The 17,500-nt window shown below is 45.8% G+C and overlaps 1 protein-coding gene across 1 annotated transcript in view; it reads right to left on the bottom strand.

Annotated features, from left to right (window-relative positions):
- The window catches only part of col5a1 (procollagen, type V, alpha 1), a 156,079-nt gene that overhangs the window by 99,087 nt on the left and 39,492 nt on the right, over window positions 1–17,500 (bottom strand). Inside the window, exons 3-4 of the mRNA XM_079523820.1 lie at window positions 15,074–15,287; window positions 11,805–11,967 (exon numbers count right to left, since the gene is read on the bottom strand). Of these exons, the coding sequence (XP_079379946.1) occupies window positions 11,805–11,967; window positions 15,074–15,287 (377 nt within the window). The remainder of the gene's footprint in view (window positions 1–11,804; window positions 11,968–15,073; window positions 15,288–17,500) is intronic.

Below are 17,500 nucleotides of genomic sequence, written 5' to 3'. Positions count from 1 at the left end.
CTCAAGTCCAGCTTCAGTACTGTTTAGTCGTTACATGAAATAACAGTCACATTAAATACTGTGAACATGGATTGTTATTCCGCTGCTGTTGCATGTTTAGCCCCATCGACTACAAAAATAATGGAAACCCAACGGCTTCTGGGAACGTAAATGAAACCGGAAAATAGTGAGCTAGACATGCAAAAACATCTTTTAGTGGGTGAAATTAATATTGTAAATGGTAAATGGTGCATTTATATAGCACCTTTACAAGGCGCTTTACATAGATTGTGCATTACATTCACCCATTCATACACCGATGGCAGCGGAAACCATGCAAGGCACCAACTAGCACATCGGGAGCAATTAGGGGTTCAGTGTCTTGCTCAAGGACACTTCGACAGTAACTCTGGGGGAGCCCGGGTTCGAACTGGCAACCTTACGGTTCCCATCCAGACACTCTACCCCTGAGCCACCGCCGCCCGTAACTCATGGACCAACAATTTGATGCAATGACGGTGGTTTTTGGAAATTGCAATAGTTATAATATTATTAAATGAATTGTTCAGTCTACAGAAACATCTAACATACAATAAGTTAGGGAAATTGTCTCTTCTATACTGTATCACTTTCCGCAACTTAATAGACATTTAACTAACGGCATATCAGGAGGCTTTGGCGCTGAAGGATGCCATTTATCAAGGCCACCGACTTCTCTCTTTTTTGCAGTGATGGAGGTAGACGACACATCTAAGTCACTCGAAGCCCTGGAATCCTCACGTCTACCTCGGAAAAGAAAAGCCTGAACAAAAGCTAAAATAAACCAGAACAGCTGTTGCCGCGACTCGCCGCTGTAGGGCCTCCATTTTTAGCCCATTTTGACCTGAGATCAGATTCTAAAAATGTCTTCTACATCCTGAGAGTTTTCTGAAAAGGCTATGTTTCTATGTCAGTCGTTCTTCGATTTTTCAAAAATAGCAGACCTACAAGCGAGTGGCGCGCTACGAGCTTGTAGATCTGCTATTTTACAATAGCTGAAGCATAACATAATGCTAACACCAAAAGGGGTTCCCGCCCAGAATGGGTTAGACTTGTGGAAAGCAGTGCCACGGTGCATTCTAGGGGCAAGCCAACACAAAGCAGAATGTGGAGAGATTTCGATTCGATTTAAAGCGGCAATTTGTTATAGTTTCATGTCCGACAGCAGTGCGGTGGTGGTGGTGAGGTGACCACCGCAACTACAACATGACGTCACGGAGCCGCGGTGAAGAGCAAACCACCGCTCTCTCCCCAGCCCTTCTCTCTGTTTTTACTCCACCACCGCTCCACGTTATTACAGCTCCGGTGGTCACCTCACCACCGGAGCAGTGGTCACCTCACCACCGGAGCGGTGGTCACCTCACCACCGGAGCGGTGGTCACCTCACCACCGGAGCGGTGGTCACCTCACCACCGAAAATCCAGACTATGAATAGGCCTTTACTATAGCACACGGACCCCAATTTAAAAATATTCCTTATAAGAGAAGATTTTTTTTATATCACTCCTCTAAGGGGATATGAGCTTCAGGCAGAACCAGCTGTCAACCAGGAGTTGTCCTACCCGATAACACCAGGGTCTCAAATGCCTCAATGGTAGAGTTTAGACCACCTCCAACCACTGCAGATGTGCTGGTCATGTTGTATTGACACATGCGTCAAAACAAAAAAAGAAAGTTTCAGACGTTCAAATAAGTCTTATAGCCAAAACAAACAACCGTGTCTCTGGTGCGTCCCCAGACAGAGAAGTCTGTTGTGTTGTGACTGTGACTTTGTCTAATGTTTAAGCATGAGCGGCCTTATCGTACGAGATCTCCCCCCGTCTGGGCCTAGAAGCAGCTCCAACATGAGCTGCTAACATTTCCCACGTGTCTGGAAAACGCAGGAAGTGACACATGCTAGCTATTCAACCCACCGTAGCCACAACAACCGCGCGGAACCCAGACACGATGTTAGTAGTTCTTCTTTCAAACACTTTTTTCCACAAAATGTAAGTATTTTCATGAATAAAGCAATTGAGACATGAGACGGCGGGCCGTTGCGACTTTAAGCGCTGCACAATTAAACAAACCGTGGAGCCATTGTTTTCAGAAGCAACGCTAAAGCCGTTGAGAAAACAATAAAATAAAAGAGACCCCGCCAGTGATGTCACCAGCCATGTTAGTTTCACAAGAACACTGTATAACTAGGCCAAAGAAGTGGCGGGCGGCGAATGAAATAATGAACTTGAAATAACTTTGCATCACCAGCGGCCAATCATTATTTAGGGTAATTATAATGAACAATTTAAGTGATATTAAACTTCTTAACAACCCAAAGCCTATTATACTTCATTGACCGCCCACTGGGGTCTACACTAAGCCTGCTCCATTTCCCCCTCGACATCAAATAGTTTCACCAAAAAAAAACAGCTGTTTGTACAAGGCAAGCTCACATGTTTTGCGCTTGTAGAATGGCTATTGGTCACACAGAATATTCACCCCAGAAAAGAGAGATTAGAAACTCTCTCTCTCTCTCTATCTCTCCGCGGTGCGCTGAAACACAGCGCATGTTTACGTCATGTCATTATTCCCTTCCTCATCTGCCAGAACGCCTGTGAATCCCCCCCCCCCCACACTCATACCTAATCCCCCCCATTATTCCTTCAATATCTTAACCTCAACTCGCCCCCTTCAAGTCATCTTTTCCATTAAGCTCTCCCCTCCCCTCCCCTCCCCTCCCCTCCCTCTCCCCCTCCCCTCCCCTCCCCTCCCCTCCCCTCCCGCCGCGGCACGGTGCGATGCCTGGGGCTATAGCGGTGGCGGGGCCTATATCAGCACATTCTGGCAGAAACAGCCCCGATGATGTCATGTGACATGGCCGCCGTTCAAGGGCTGACATCAGTGGAGAGAAAAATTCCTCATTCTTTCCACCGGTCTGGCTCACCTATATATCCATGACTACTAGTACAACCTCCATGCTCTCATACAGTATACCTCCGCTCCGGGGCTCTGACTGTAGCTCACTGCTATCATTCACCCCCAAAAAAATAATCTTCTTTTCCTTTCGGCTTTTCCCTGCAAGTGGTCGCCACAGCGAATCATCCGCCTCCATCTCACCCGGTCCTCCGCCTCCTCTTCTCTCACACCAACTATAACTTCATGTCCTTTTTTCACTATATATCCATAAATCTTACTCTTTGGTCTTCCTCTAAGAAGGCCTCCTGCTTGGCAGTTCCAACCTCATCCTCCTTCTACCGATATACTCACTCTATATCGCTCCTCTAGTCTGTACGTGTCCAAACCATCTCAGTCTGGCCTCTCTGGCTTTATCTCCAAACAATCTTGACATGCGCTGTCAATCTGACGTACTGTACTCATTCCTAATCCTATCCATCCTTGTTACTCCCAGAGAGAACCTCAACATTTTAGTCTCTGCTACCTCCAGCTGTCTGCCTGTCTTTTCCTCAGTGTAACTGTCTCTAAACCATACAACGGTACAGGTAGCTGTCTGTCTCTAAACCATGCAACATACAGGTAGCTGTCTGTCTCTAAACCATGCAACATACAGGTAGCTGTCTGTCTCTAAACCATGCAACATACAGGTAGCTGTCTGTCTCTAAACCATACAACATACAGGTAGCTGTCTGTCTCTAAACCATACAACATACAGGTAGCTGTCTGTCTCTAAACCATACAACATACAGGTAGCTGTCTGACTCTAAAAGTACAGTTGTAGTAACTCAAGTCCGGTTCTCTCTAAGGCCAGAGGGTTGAGGTGACCAATTAACACTTCAGATTTGACTGTGCAGAAACGTAGAAGCATTGTACTGAAAGTACAGTAAGTATGCACCAGACGGCACCTCATCCCTCCTTCCATCTGAAACGCTCCCCTGCCATCTATCTCCAGCGTCCCCTGCATCACTCCTCACCTCCATTCAGTCCCCGGGGTTGCGTGCAGATCACCTTTAAAAGAGGGTGAGCTGCACATCTGTCCGTCTGTGTTTGCTCAGAGCCAGGCCGCAGCAGCCATTCATTTCATGATGGTGTTTCCAGTCCGCATGCAGGGGAGGGATCGTGGGGCCCCTAAATTATCCAACATTTTTCTTGGCAACGTTCGCTTGGGAAACGACGGCGCAGCAGCGAGGCAGCAACGGTAAGCCGCTGCGTGCACGGTGCCAGCCGGCCTGCCTGGCAGTGTCGATTTCGTCGACTAAAACTTAAAGGACCACTTCACCACTTTTCAACTTCTCTTCCTATAGTTAGTCCTAACTAATGTTCATGATAAAATACCACCATTTTTTCCTACTCAGTCTGTGTCTCATAGGAAGGCTGTGGGCAGTTCAGAAACCCGTCCACCAGTGACATCATCGATGGGGAATCCAAGCTATTAGAAACTGCAGGCTTTCTAGTCCTGAAAAGTTGCAATGCGAAAATGGAAGCCATCGTTCTCACGATAATACAAATCTAAATATATTTTAAAACAAATCTTGTTTAAAATGCCTAATGATGATGTCACTGGTGGACGGGTGTCCGAACTGCCCAAAGCCCTCCTATGAGACACAGACTGAGTAGGAAAAAATTGTGGTGTTTTATCATGAACATTAGTGAGGACCAATTATATGAAGAGATGTTGAAAAGTGGTGAATTGGTCCTTTAAGACGAAAAATGTTCGTCGACTACCTTTTTTCACTAAATGGAGACTAAATGAAAACTAAGCTATGATGACTAAAACTATGAGACTAAATATACTGACAATTTCGTCAGCAAATAAAAAAACTAGCCTAAAATGTTAGGAAGAGACTAATGGACAAGAGATCCAGCATAAGTCATTTTACACTTGGTTGCATGCTGAAAATAGCAGATCTACAAGCTCACAACGCATCGCAGCGCGACACATTTTGTGCTTGTTGATGTGCATTTTTGACATACATACAGTATGAGGATTCCACCAGACAGCGATGTATTTATACGATTTCATTTGGAACTCATCAGCGTCATCAAATCGTCAAACTGGCACCTACGACTGTCTATAACGATTATGAATTGTAATTACAGACCAGTTCAGAACAGAGCCGAAAAACAACTTTAGATGTAATCTACACATTACGGCACTCATGGGAAATAGACACGCTCTTTCTAGAACCACAATAACCATGTCAGAAACCAAAACCACAAACCACTCGGGGTATGAAGTGCTAAAACTAAGTGCTACCTTCGCATGCACGTACACGAAGGGAAAAAAAGACAGTCTCTCCCACGGGGGGATAATTTATAAGCAAATAAAAAAACATCAATGTAACCCCCTCTGTTTCGCATACGTACGTGTTCATTTAGAATATTAATAAAAAAATTCTGACTCTCAGGATTAAATCAACACTGTACAGGGCAGTATTATGCGTGTCTTAAGTACCGGGTCTTATTACTTAACTTAAGACCTGGAGGCGTGATCAATGCCATTTGGCTATTCTGAGTGGCCAAACAGCATTGACCACGCCTCCAGGTCTTAAGTTAAGTCATAAGACCTGGTACTTAAGACACGCATAATACTGCTATGGGTTTTTCGTTTTTACAGTGGACGGACCATTGCACACCTCCAAGATGGGACGAATTCCCAAGAAGAAGGATTCTTTCCGTCTTCTCCTCTGTGTTGACGCGTAGGCTGTGTGTGATATTTCTTCTTTTTTTTTTTTCCTTTTCATGAATCTCTCTATAATAGCCGGTCCTGTTTCCCCAGACCAGTTCACAATCATCTTTGTTCCATTCACTGTTTTTCTCCCTGGCCTCTGCCTTCAACAAGCCCTTTATTCCCCTCTCTGTGTGGCCCGAAACCTTGTATCTCCATGTCACGTTTTTATTAGGGATAAAAATGTTTTTCAATTTTGCCGATAGCCGATAACGATACCGATATATGATATTGTTTTTATTTCCCCCTTTTTGTGCCAGGGAAATAAATACATCTCAATACAAGAAATAAATGTTCAGAATCTACAGCTTGGTAGACTACAGATAACCAACACGTCAACATAGGCAACGCAAAATGTAAGCTTATCAACAACAGATAAACATCGGCCACTGTCATCGGTTAATGTCAGTTTGATACCGATAATGGATAGCGATCGTGTGGCCGATACATCGGTGCATCACTACTTTGTACGAATGTATTACTTTTTCTTTGTCTTTGTTGCATGACAGTGTCGTGCAAAAGCAGCAAAGTACTAATCCACAAGCTCTCGGTGTGCGGCATCGCATTCTTTTGAAAATCATTATAATGATAAATAATGACATTTTGAACGCCGAAAATAGAGATAACAGGAAGTGTGTTTGTAGGTATTAAACATATTTAACCAATTAAAAGCATTAATAAAAGCGTGTGACTAGATAATAACTACATTGGGACACATGTTTGGTCTTTGTATTTTCTTCAAAGTAATGGTTTTGGACATACAGGGTTTCTTCCCCCGAGAATAACAATTATGCCAATTGTTTTGCAAAGGACTTCAAGCTAGAAGTTTGCAGGCTCTTGGCTCACTTGAATAAAATGGCCAGGCTACTGAAATCAAATATGTGTTTTCTTGCTCACCACCCATTTTGGCAGTAGCATGCCTTTGGCAAAAGTAAACACAGGATCAGACTAAACTATGGAGGGGAGTGCAAGGAGAAAGGGAGCAGCGCGGCCGGCCTGAGCATAATTTGGAAAGTATGTGGCATATTTTCCATTTTCTGCTGGAGTGCTGGAGCTTTGTCCCTTCTCCCAACTGGCAGACTCACAGCAGGAGGAGAGCATTAAACATCTCTCTGCACAAAATGTCTGCCCGTTCCCACGGTAACAAGCTGCCTGTAATTTCTGGATATCAGTAGGTGTGAAATAAATGCGTCAAGGTACTTTACATGAGTACAACTCCAAGGTACTTTACATGAGTACAAGTCCAGGACACTTTGACCCTTTTACCTTCGTCTTGATGCTTTATACTTCTACTTCACTAACAACTCAAGATTTATTTTGTTTACGATAAAGAAAAAATCACACTTGTGTGAAGTGAGGGGCGCTCTTATTGTCATACATCATCATCATCATACATTCATTCATTCCGTGCTCAGCCAATCAAATAATCTGAAATTTGGTACACGCACAAAGCTGGGCATAGGAGGGGCTAGCGCTCCTCAAAAGTCCGTCCATCCATCCATCTTCAACCGATTATCCGTAGTCAGGTCGCGGGTGCAACAGCTCCACCAGAGAGCTCCAAAAATCCTCCAAATCCAAATCCTCCAAAAATCTAAATAGCAGAACTACAAGGCCACACGTGTTGTGAATCCCCAGAATAGGGATGCTAGGGTTCAAGTGGTTCATGTAAACCAAAGATTTGGCGCCCCCCTCCCACCCTTTCCCCTGTAGTAACCCTGAAGACCCCCTTTAAAAACGTGTGGTTTAAATTGCATGGTTTTAAAGAGTTTCCCAGCTCCGTCACCTCCTTGGCCCGTCGTTGACTAGAGTGTATACTCTGGTCTAGTACACAACGAGCCACGAGAAGAAGAACAACAGTGTGAGGAGAATCAGAAACGTCTCGGTTCAATAAAGCACCACTCTCTGTGATGATGTCAGCTGGTGTACGGAGGAGATTTACTGGTGGCCATTAACAGCACAGCAGGGAGAGAGTCAGCTATTAACGCACACTTATTCCCCCCCCCCCCCCCCCCCCCCCCCCCCACACACACACACACACACAGTGCGCGCGTGCACTCACACACACACGCACATGCACATGCACACACGCACACTCAGCAAAAAAAGAACATCTTTAGAACATAAACTTGGGGATTTTATTTTTCATGTACATCAAGCACTTTTTTAAAGCCACAGTCCTCCTGACAATCGCAACTCTCTAAACATCGGGCATTCAAACCGGGCGTGGGGGAAGCCATACCTCCACCACCACCACCACCACCCATTCAAGAGGGAACCGTCCCCTCCAACAAGGGGAGATTTTGGGCTTATATGAGCATCAGGCCAGTGAGTGCTATACTCGTCAAATGTCTCAATGGAAGAGCAGGGAGACCACCTCCTACCATGTAGATGTACTAGTTGTATTGTATTAACATACTCTACCATGCTGCTGTACTTACTAGTTAATATCGTATAATGTATATTGTACAGCAAAGTAGTGCTGCTGTGGGAACCAATCGATCAAGAGGATGTCCCACATTAACATAATGTGAAAGACGCAGGAGCGCAGAGCACCAACGAGCTGGCCGGATGTATGGAGAACCGGGATGACTGGAAGTGACGATGGAGAGCTCGTCTGAGGCATTAACTGCATTAACCCATTTTGACCTGAGATCAGATTCTAAAAATGTCTTCTACATCCTGACAGTTTTCCGAAAAAGCTATGTTTCTATGTCAGTCGTTCTCCGATTTTTCAAAAATAGCAGATCTACAAGCTCGTAGCGCGCCACTCTGTGGCGCGCTACGAGCTTGTAGATCTGCTATTTTTCAATAGCTAAAGCATATCATAATGCTAACACCAAAATGGGTTAACAGACTCTACCATACATTACAATAAAGTTGTGTTCAATCATATGTTCCAGATTGCAGCTTTAAAGGCAGCGGTTACGAAACAACACATGTATGTCCCGTCATATATCTACCTATAGTGCCTCCTATGGCTTAAGCAGGCCCAAGTCGAGGATTCCAGGGAGAGTGATGATGTCATTCTTCTTCCACGGTTGTGAGCATCACGGAGGTCAAAGGGCGATCTGGTTCGTGTTAGTGTTCGTTTTAAAGATGGGGCGCCGTGATTTTGTAATGCTTTTTTTTTCCTGTTTTGTAATGTGGAGTTAACTTTACTCTAATAGACCCCCAGTTGTGGCTACAAATTATGCAAATTATGTCTTCACCTGTGTATTTTTGGTTTGTTCCCGAAAGCTGAAAGCCCAATCAAAAGGCCCAATCAAGGCCTGGGCCGTGGCTCAATGGTCCAGGCACCTTGGCTGGTAATCCAGTCTGGCAGTGTGCCGCGGGTTCGACTCCCGATCCCGACAGCCTTTACTGCATGTCTTCCCCCCATCTCTCTCCCCATTTTCCTGTCAGCCTACTGTCTGTCCCTCCATAAAATATATAAAAAAAAGGCGAAAGCCACAAAAAAACATTAAAAAAAAGGCCCAATCGAAATACACCGTTTTAGCTTATTATCATACGACAAGAGCTGGTGGGCGAGGCTTACGTTCAGGTGGGCGGTGCTAAGGTGAAAACCAGGTATACTTAATGAACTGGTGGGTGTGGCGACTGTGGCCACATACAAAAAAAAACGTCATTTTAACACTTTCTGTACCCTTTATTTGAAAACAATCTTCCTCCTAGTATAGTCATAATACCTGACGATCATGTTTTAGGGAGGTGTGGGGGGGGGGGGGGGGGGGGTAGAATCATGGCACTATCCGTCTTTAACTTCTGAGAGTGTACAATGGGTCCATTTGGTTCCAATTGTACGCACTCTCCCGAGTTACAGTGTATATTAGCACAGCTCTGACAAGACCAACACTATTCCACCATACACACTGCACATGTGTTTGTCTGTTTACGACGTGTGCTCGAACATGTGCGTGTGATTGTGCATGTGTTTACGTGCATGTGTGCGTGCATGTGTGCGTGCATGTGTGTGTGTGTGACTGTGTGTGTGACTGTGTGTGTGTGTGTGTGTGTGTGTGTGTGTGTGTGTGTGTGTGTGTGTGTGTGTGTGTGTGTGTGTGTGCGTGGATCTGCGAGCAACGCAACCCCCCTCCCCCCCAACAACAGCGACACAATAAGTCATCCGGCGGCGTGTTTTCTTCTCGTCCCTCGCCGATACGGGTTCAAACAGGGACCGTATTTCATGTTGACATGTGCCTGTCGGGCATGTGTTTGGTGTTTAATAAGCCCCGAGGGCGCCTGGATGACACCGAGCTCGCCTCGCGCATCAATCTCAAAGCTTTTGTGAAGGCAAAAGAAGAATGGCCTGAGGGACACCTGTGTGTACTAATGAGAACATCTCCCACCGTCTTTCACCGGCATGTGCTATAACCCTTTTTGGGCGGTAAGTTACCCCTTTTGGCGTTAGCATCGTGTTATGCTTTAGCTATTGAAAAATAGCAGATCTACAAGCTCGTAGCGCGCCACTCGGTGGCGCGCTACGAGCTTGTAGGTCTGCTATTTTTGAAAAGTCGAAGAACGACTGACATAGAAACATAGCTTTTTCAGAAAACTGTCAGGATGTAGAAGACATTTTTTAGAATCTGGTCTCAGGTCAAAATGGGCTAAATGCCCTTTTATTATACTAAACAAAGAGAAGAAGATAATAGCCGCACTGCATGCACAGGCAACATACGCGCGGCCCCGAGGGACGGAACCAGCCGGCCGACCATCTCAATCTAATAATGGATTTCGAGGCAAAGTACAGTATTTTATGTAAATGTACTGTAAATGAATGCTGCCCACCTCTGTAATATCATCTTCAGTTAAAGAGAGAGCGAACGAGAGGGCTACAGTATACACAGTATAGGTGAAAACATATCACTTGCAACGGCAGGACTGGGACTTTTAACATTTCAACAGATAATTGACTCCGTCTGCAATATTCACCAAACAACAAATCGTCTTTTCATCACTCACAGACTGATATTTCTGCATAACAAGAACCATTGTTCTGCCTTTGTTTACGTTGCTATGGAAAACATCTATTAGCAACGTTGATGGAATCTTGTGAACTAATGATTATGACACATTTTTTTTAAATAAACATCTCATGTCAAATTTGAAAGCGCTGCAATCGGAGGGACGATATAATAATGAATAATAATGAATTGCATTTTTATAGCGCTTTTCCAAGTGCTCAAATCGCTGTACAACGGTTCATTCATTCATACATTGGGAGGTGAAGTGGTGAACAGTCGACGCCAGCGTCCTCACTTCTCACATTCACACACCGACGGTGGCGAGCTCACACCGACCGACTCATTGGAGGCAATGTGGGGTTCAGTGTCTTGCCCAAGGACACTTCGACATGTGGACAGGAGGAGCCGGGATTCGAACCGCCGAACCAGGGATCATTGGACGACCTGCTCTTTTTATTTAACCTTTATTTAACCAGTAAAAACCACATTGAGACTGAAGTCTCTTTTACAAGAGACTTCAGCCGCGAGCCACAGCCGCCCATATATGCAGTGAGTCGGTTATCATTACAAAATAAAACCAGATAGCGTGATGCAGGACACAGACACACAGTTCTGTCCCTCGCCTTTAGGGGACGAAGGGACCCATTAAAACACAATCAGCGCCGGGATTTCTTTCAAAATAGGAGCTCGGGGGTGCCGCGCAGATATGGCAGCTTTTACTCTGAAAGCCCCCCCCTTTCGTTCCGTACAAAAACCGGGAGGCATAATGTTGCTCGCTTACCTCGCTATGATTACGATAAAGTCGCTCGACAATCCCTCGCGTTCATATTTTAAACGAGAGGCATGTTGAAGTCAGAAATGAAGAGCTTATAGTTATATCCATCATGGTCAAAACCACGGAGAGCTCCCTAGATTAGGAGATACGAGCCTTTCTCTCTGAGCGGTAAACTGGGAATGAATGGCAGTGCGCACGTGCGAACAGCAAGGAGTATGGTGCAGAGGCCAACCCAAAAAAAAGGAAAAATCGGAATATTTTTCTCTCGTTTGATATCAATGAAAATGCGCTATAGGACGTGTGTGCACGTCCTCGCAATCCATGGGTTGGATTAGCTAGGACGGCTCCACACGTCCTACGGTCTCAATGGGTTAATAGTACTACTGACCTCAAAGACTTCCTCATCAAGTATTCTCGTTCCAAACACTACAATCCCTTTGGTGTCGATGATGGGGTGGGGGCTTCGGAGGAGCTTCAGGGTGGTCTTCTTCTTACAGTCCAGGATGAGCGTGATGGTCTGCTTGTGTACGCTGATGGCCACTCGATGCCACCTGGGAAGAGGACGCACGGTATAGGTGAGTTCACGGGCGGGCGCACACACACGCACGCACACACTCACACTCGCACTCACACTCGCACTCGCACACGCACACGCACACGCACACGCGCGCGTGTGTGTGTGTGTGTGTGTGTGTGTGTGTATGTGTGTGTGTTTTTCTCCTATAGTTAAAGACAGCATGAGTTCATAAAAGAATAAAATAAGAAGTACAAAAAAATGCTCGATCCTACAAAAAACTAGAGGAATTCATGTCATAACAATAAGCATGACCAGCATGATCAGATAAAAACAGCAGTTCATCTCGTCTATTTTGATGCATTAGGAAGGAGTGCATATCTCCCCAAGTTCAAATACCGTATACTAGGAGGATGGGGTTCAAAGGTCTGATCAAGTTCACAAGTCCTACAAGGATGCGAGCCGTCATTTTCAGCAGGCAAGACTGACGATACAACAGAGCAGAAATAAGTGCTTACGACATCACAGAGAAAAAATGGCAGCCCTAATGAATTAGCCGTATACAAAGTTATCATCTGCCATTCTAAAAGAAACGCAATGCATCTCGCGCGATGAGCCTGAGGCGTGAGCACAGGAAGTGTGCATTAGCTAATAGCTATTAGCGTTAAGCTATACTATTAAGCTATTAAGTGTTGCCCGTTTTACTGTTGTTATAAAACATTATTGGTAAATGGTAACCCTATCGGAATGCAACTCATGCGGCGCTGCCGAGTCGACGACGCGGTCTCAGCTCTTGCTCCAGTGCAACTATAACGGCGCGCATGCAGCCTGGCCAGCTTCTGCCGGCGTGCCTGCGTTGTTGTCAAGTGAGGTAAAAGCCTCATTCATGACTATCTTAAACCCATTTGGGCCTGATGTGTGCCGCATTTTCACGATTTTTCAAAAATCGCAGACCTACAAGCTCATAGCGCGCCACTCGGTGGCGCGCTATGAGCTTGTAGGGCTGCTATTTTTCAATGGCTAAACCATAACATAATGCTAACACCAAAAGCGGTTCCCGCCCAAAATGGGTTAAACCCAGTTAGGACGCATCTGTGTCGCTTTAGCTTTTTAACCACTTTTAACCATCATTTCAAACTGTTGAAAAAATAGCAGATCTAGCTTGTATAGATCTGCTATTGTTTTTGGAAAAATCTTGAAAATGTGGCGCAAATCTTTGAACGTAATTATATTCTTTCCCAGTTGAACGCTTTTAACTCAAATCTTTGCTTCTGGAGAGGTCTCTGGAACGACCTATTTTGAGATGGGGGGGTCGGCGGCCAAATATATATCATTCAGGCGGGTCAGTCCTTGACATGATATATAGTGTGAGCACCACTGATAAAGAAACCTAGGTTTTTCTGAAAACTGTCACGATTTTTAGAAGACATTTGTAGAATCGAACTTAGGTGGAAATGGGGTTAACAAGTACTCGAGAACGCGTGTGCGAGCCTAGATGGGATACCAGCACCTGGTACAGGTGCTGGTATCCGTCTCGACACGTAAATAAAACCCATCTAGAGATGCCCGCACACACACACACACACACACACACACACACACACACACACACACACACGGTTCTCTGATTACAGAGGAAGGCGCGTAAAACAAATAAACACTGGGCCTAAAAGCGGCCTGGCTGCGATGTTCACGTGGACCTCTTGTGACCAGCCTGTGTGACTCAATCAGTCACATGTGTGTGACGTTATCGATGAGGAGAACGATTCGGAATGTGGGCAAATTTGGGGCAAGGGGTGGCCGTAGCTTAGCGAGCAGCAGAGAGGCATTCCTCTCAGTTTGGACACAATTGGATTATCTTGTTTCTCAACTGATTCTGAGAACTTCTTTGCCTTTTTTACTATTTTGAAAAACATTTTTGAATAGTTCAACTAGCCAATCTACATTGACACGTTGTGAGCTTGTAGACTGGCCATTTTAACTATTCAAAAGTGATTTGCAAAATAGTAAAAAAAGGCAAAGAAGTTTAGGGATAAGGGGTTTAGCGGTGACGAAAATGGAGCCCTTTATAGACTCACAGACATATTTACAGATGCCTTGTCTCTTTACAGAGTCATGCTGTGAAAAAAAAAAAAAAAAAGTTCACTGTCTGCAATAAACAGCCCTGATGCTGCCCGATAGTATCATAATTAACATGATTATAGTCTTGTCACAGTCGGGATATGACGAGGCCCTTTGAAGGAGGATGTAGTGTACAGTTCTGTACAAACTGAAAGGTACCTTATGATGAGCACAGTTCTGTACAAATGTAAATACTGACAAATGCCTTCTGATTAGTGTACAAATGTATAGTAAAGACTGACATAATGCCATATGATTATGCTTTAGCGTATATGTACATATTTATGTAAAGACTGACAGATTATGACTAGCGTACAGTTCTGTACAAATGTAGGGACTTAAAGATTCATGGAGTGCCGTGATTTTTGTATTTTTTCCAGTTTTTCATGTGTTTATGAGGTGACGGTACTTCATTAGACCCCCTTGGTGTGGTGCCAATGAAAAAAAAACAGTGATATAGTGACATCACAATATCATCCCCTCCCTTAACCCCTCCCCCTTTATCATACAACAACAGCTGTGGACCGTGCGGCTTCAGTTCAGGTGGATCACCACCCATCACCATCCACCAGGCAAAGGCATACTTAATGAACTGGTGAGGTGTCCACATAAAAACGACATTTTAACAAATACTGTACACTTTCTTGAAAAAAATCTTCCGCGTCATATAATAATAGGCTAATAGCTGATGATCATGTTTTAGGGTGGGAGTTTTAGGGTGGGAAAAAAATCACGGTACTCCATCTTTTCGATATTTCGATTTTTACAAAAACAGCAGACCTACAAGCTCGTAGCGCGCCACTCGGTGGTGCGCTACGAGCTTGTAGGTCTGCTATTTTTCAATAGCTAAAGCATAGCATAATGCTAACACCAAAAGGGGTTCCCGCCCCAAAATGGGTTAAGCACAACGGATGTCAATGAAAACTGCAAAAAGGAAAGGAGCGCGCGTGCGTGCGTTTGCGTAGCATGCGTGCGTGCGTAGCGTGCGTAGCGTGCGTGCGTAGCGTGCATGCGTCACCTACTTCCCGTCCGCCAGGTTGACTCCTCGGAACAGCGGGTAGTCCTCGGGACTGGGCTTCCCCGTGTGGTCCTCGTACAGGAAGACCGGCGAGCGGCCCACCTCCAGGCCCAGCTGCTGGATGCCCTGCTCGTTGTACACGGACATCAGGAACGACTGGCTGCCCTTCTTGGGCTTCACCGTGGCCAAGATGGAGAAGTCCTCGGGGAACACGTCAGCTGCGCGGGAGGGAGGGAGGGAGGAGGGAACAAAGCAAAGCAAAGCAAAGTTACTATATTTACCCAGGGTAACTGGACTAAGCATCATATACTTGTTTACAGCCAGGCCCTGCTCATAGAACATTTCATGGTAGTGGTTCAATGCCTTGCTCAAGGGCACTTCAGCGGTGGTAATTTTAACGTGCCGGTCCGGGGATACGAACTGGCGACCTTCCGGTATCAAGACCGCTCCGCAAACCGTTCGGCCACCGCTGCCACGGAGGAATGGAGGAGAGTTACAAACTGTACTTGTTTTTGTGGGGGGGTTTTAGAGGCGCTATAGCCCCTCCAATGCATGGCTTTTGAAGATTACGTCATGTGCAAGCCAAGTCTATGGATTATTTTGAGGGGCGCTAAGCACCCCTCCTACATCCAGCTTTCAGTTACCAAACAGTCCACAAACTTCGTCTTAAACGAACATTAAATTCCCATTGACAAAAAATGGAGATTTTACGTCATAGTGTCTGAGTAAATAGGCACAGTGTCGACATAAGATGTCATGTAATGTGGCGATATAAATACAGTGGGCGCCCCTCACTTCACACAAGTGTGATTTTATTGAGGGCCGCTGTGTGTGAACACAAACATTGGCTTGGGATTGACTGATCAGTGATCACCCCATGGCGATGATTTGATTGGCTGAGCAAAGTATACATATTGAAGATAAAAGTGCAGGGCAGAAAAGTGAAGTCGCCAAAGGTGATTGGCCGGAATGACATTTGTGATGATTTGATTGGTTGAGCACGGAATGTGATGTTATTGATGAATGATGCATGATGATAAGAACGCCCCTCACTTCACACAGGTGTGATTTTTTAGGGGCCGCCAAATGTCCAGCTTTTGGTGTGTGTGTGTGTGTGTGTGTGTGTGTGTGTGTGTGTGTGTGTGTGTGTGTGTGTGTGTGTGTGTGTGTGTGTGTGTGTGTGTGTGTGTGTGTGTGTGTGTGTGTAAACTCTTTGTCCCAACACAAACATTAAATGTCATTGACAATGAATCAAGTCAATCTTGAGTGTCTGTGTAAACACAAACATTGCGTAACACAAACAATGAATACAAAGTATAAAAGCAAACCGTCGGATGAACGAACGCATCACGTCGAGAAGGTTAAAAACACGATTATCCGGTGTCATGTCGTCGTGGGAAAACGAGCCGTGGCTAAGCGGAGCCGTCCTTTCTATCGTGGCCATCATAGTTGTCTGGCTAGGGTTCACCCTTATCCGCGTCGCCTCGTACATGCTTCACGAGATCGCTACGCCTAGATGTCCCAATCTCCTGAGGAAACCGCCGTATGAATGAACGGAAGCTCAGCGGGGCAGAGGGAGATCTCCACCCCTGCCCGCGGGGCGGGTTGACCAAACACCACAGAGAAGGCAAAACGGGCCAATATGTGTCGGAAACACGCCATGGGCGACTGAAAGAAAAAAAGGGAACCGATTCTTCAGGCGGATGATAAGAACTATACCTCGCTTCCCCGTCGGCGTGCTATGTGTGTGTCCGGTTATCTCGGTCGGTAGAACCCGGGTTCGATCCCCCGGGCACCGCCGACTCGGCGCACGAGTAGCACGGCTTGGGGCGCGGCAAGTCGTGCGGGTTAAGTACTGCGACCTGATGGTATAGGCGTGGCGCTCCCCGATCCGTCTCCCAGGGGGTCTATAGCGCATTGTTAACCGGGTCAGACTCTCTCCCACGTGTGTTCCCGGCTGATACATGACAATAAGCTGCACTATCCCGACCGACCGACCTGCTGCTTTACTATGCAATTTGAAGATATAGGGGATACAGAAAACGCTTTGAGAGACACAGAGCAGCCCAAAGAGGACAAGCACTGTTACCTGGGGGGTTGTACCCCCCCCTCCCCCCCACCATGGGGTGTGTCCAACAACAGTTTTGAACTCCAGAAAACTATTATTATTTGGAACCGATGAGGGTCCACACTAACCTGACTCCGCCAGATGGGGCAGCAGAGAGTACACTGGGTTCCCCCCTCCTGCTCCCATCTGGGAACTCTCAAGCAGGAGGGGGGAACCCAGTGTACTCTCTGCTGCCCCATCTGGCGGAGTCAGGTTAGGTCCACACATGCACTGTCGAAAGGCTATAGGACACTTTGGCAGAGGTTTCGGGTTATGTGGTGGTTACCTTCATATGATGTAACTCCATTAGATTAATACATTTGA

This window comes from Electrona antarctica (genome assembly GCF_951216825.1).
Source record: "Electrona antarctica genome assembly, chromosome: 16".
NCBI lineage: Eukaryota > Metazoa > Chordata > Actinopteri > Myctophiformes > Myctophidae > Electrona > Electrona antarctica.
The sequence above is the reverse complement of the archived record's forward strand: the minus strand, read 5'-3'. Positions and strand labels throughout refer to the sequence as shown.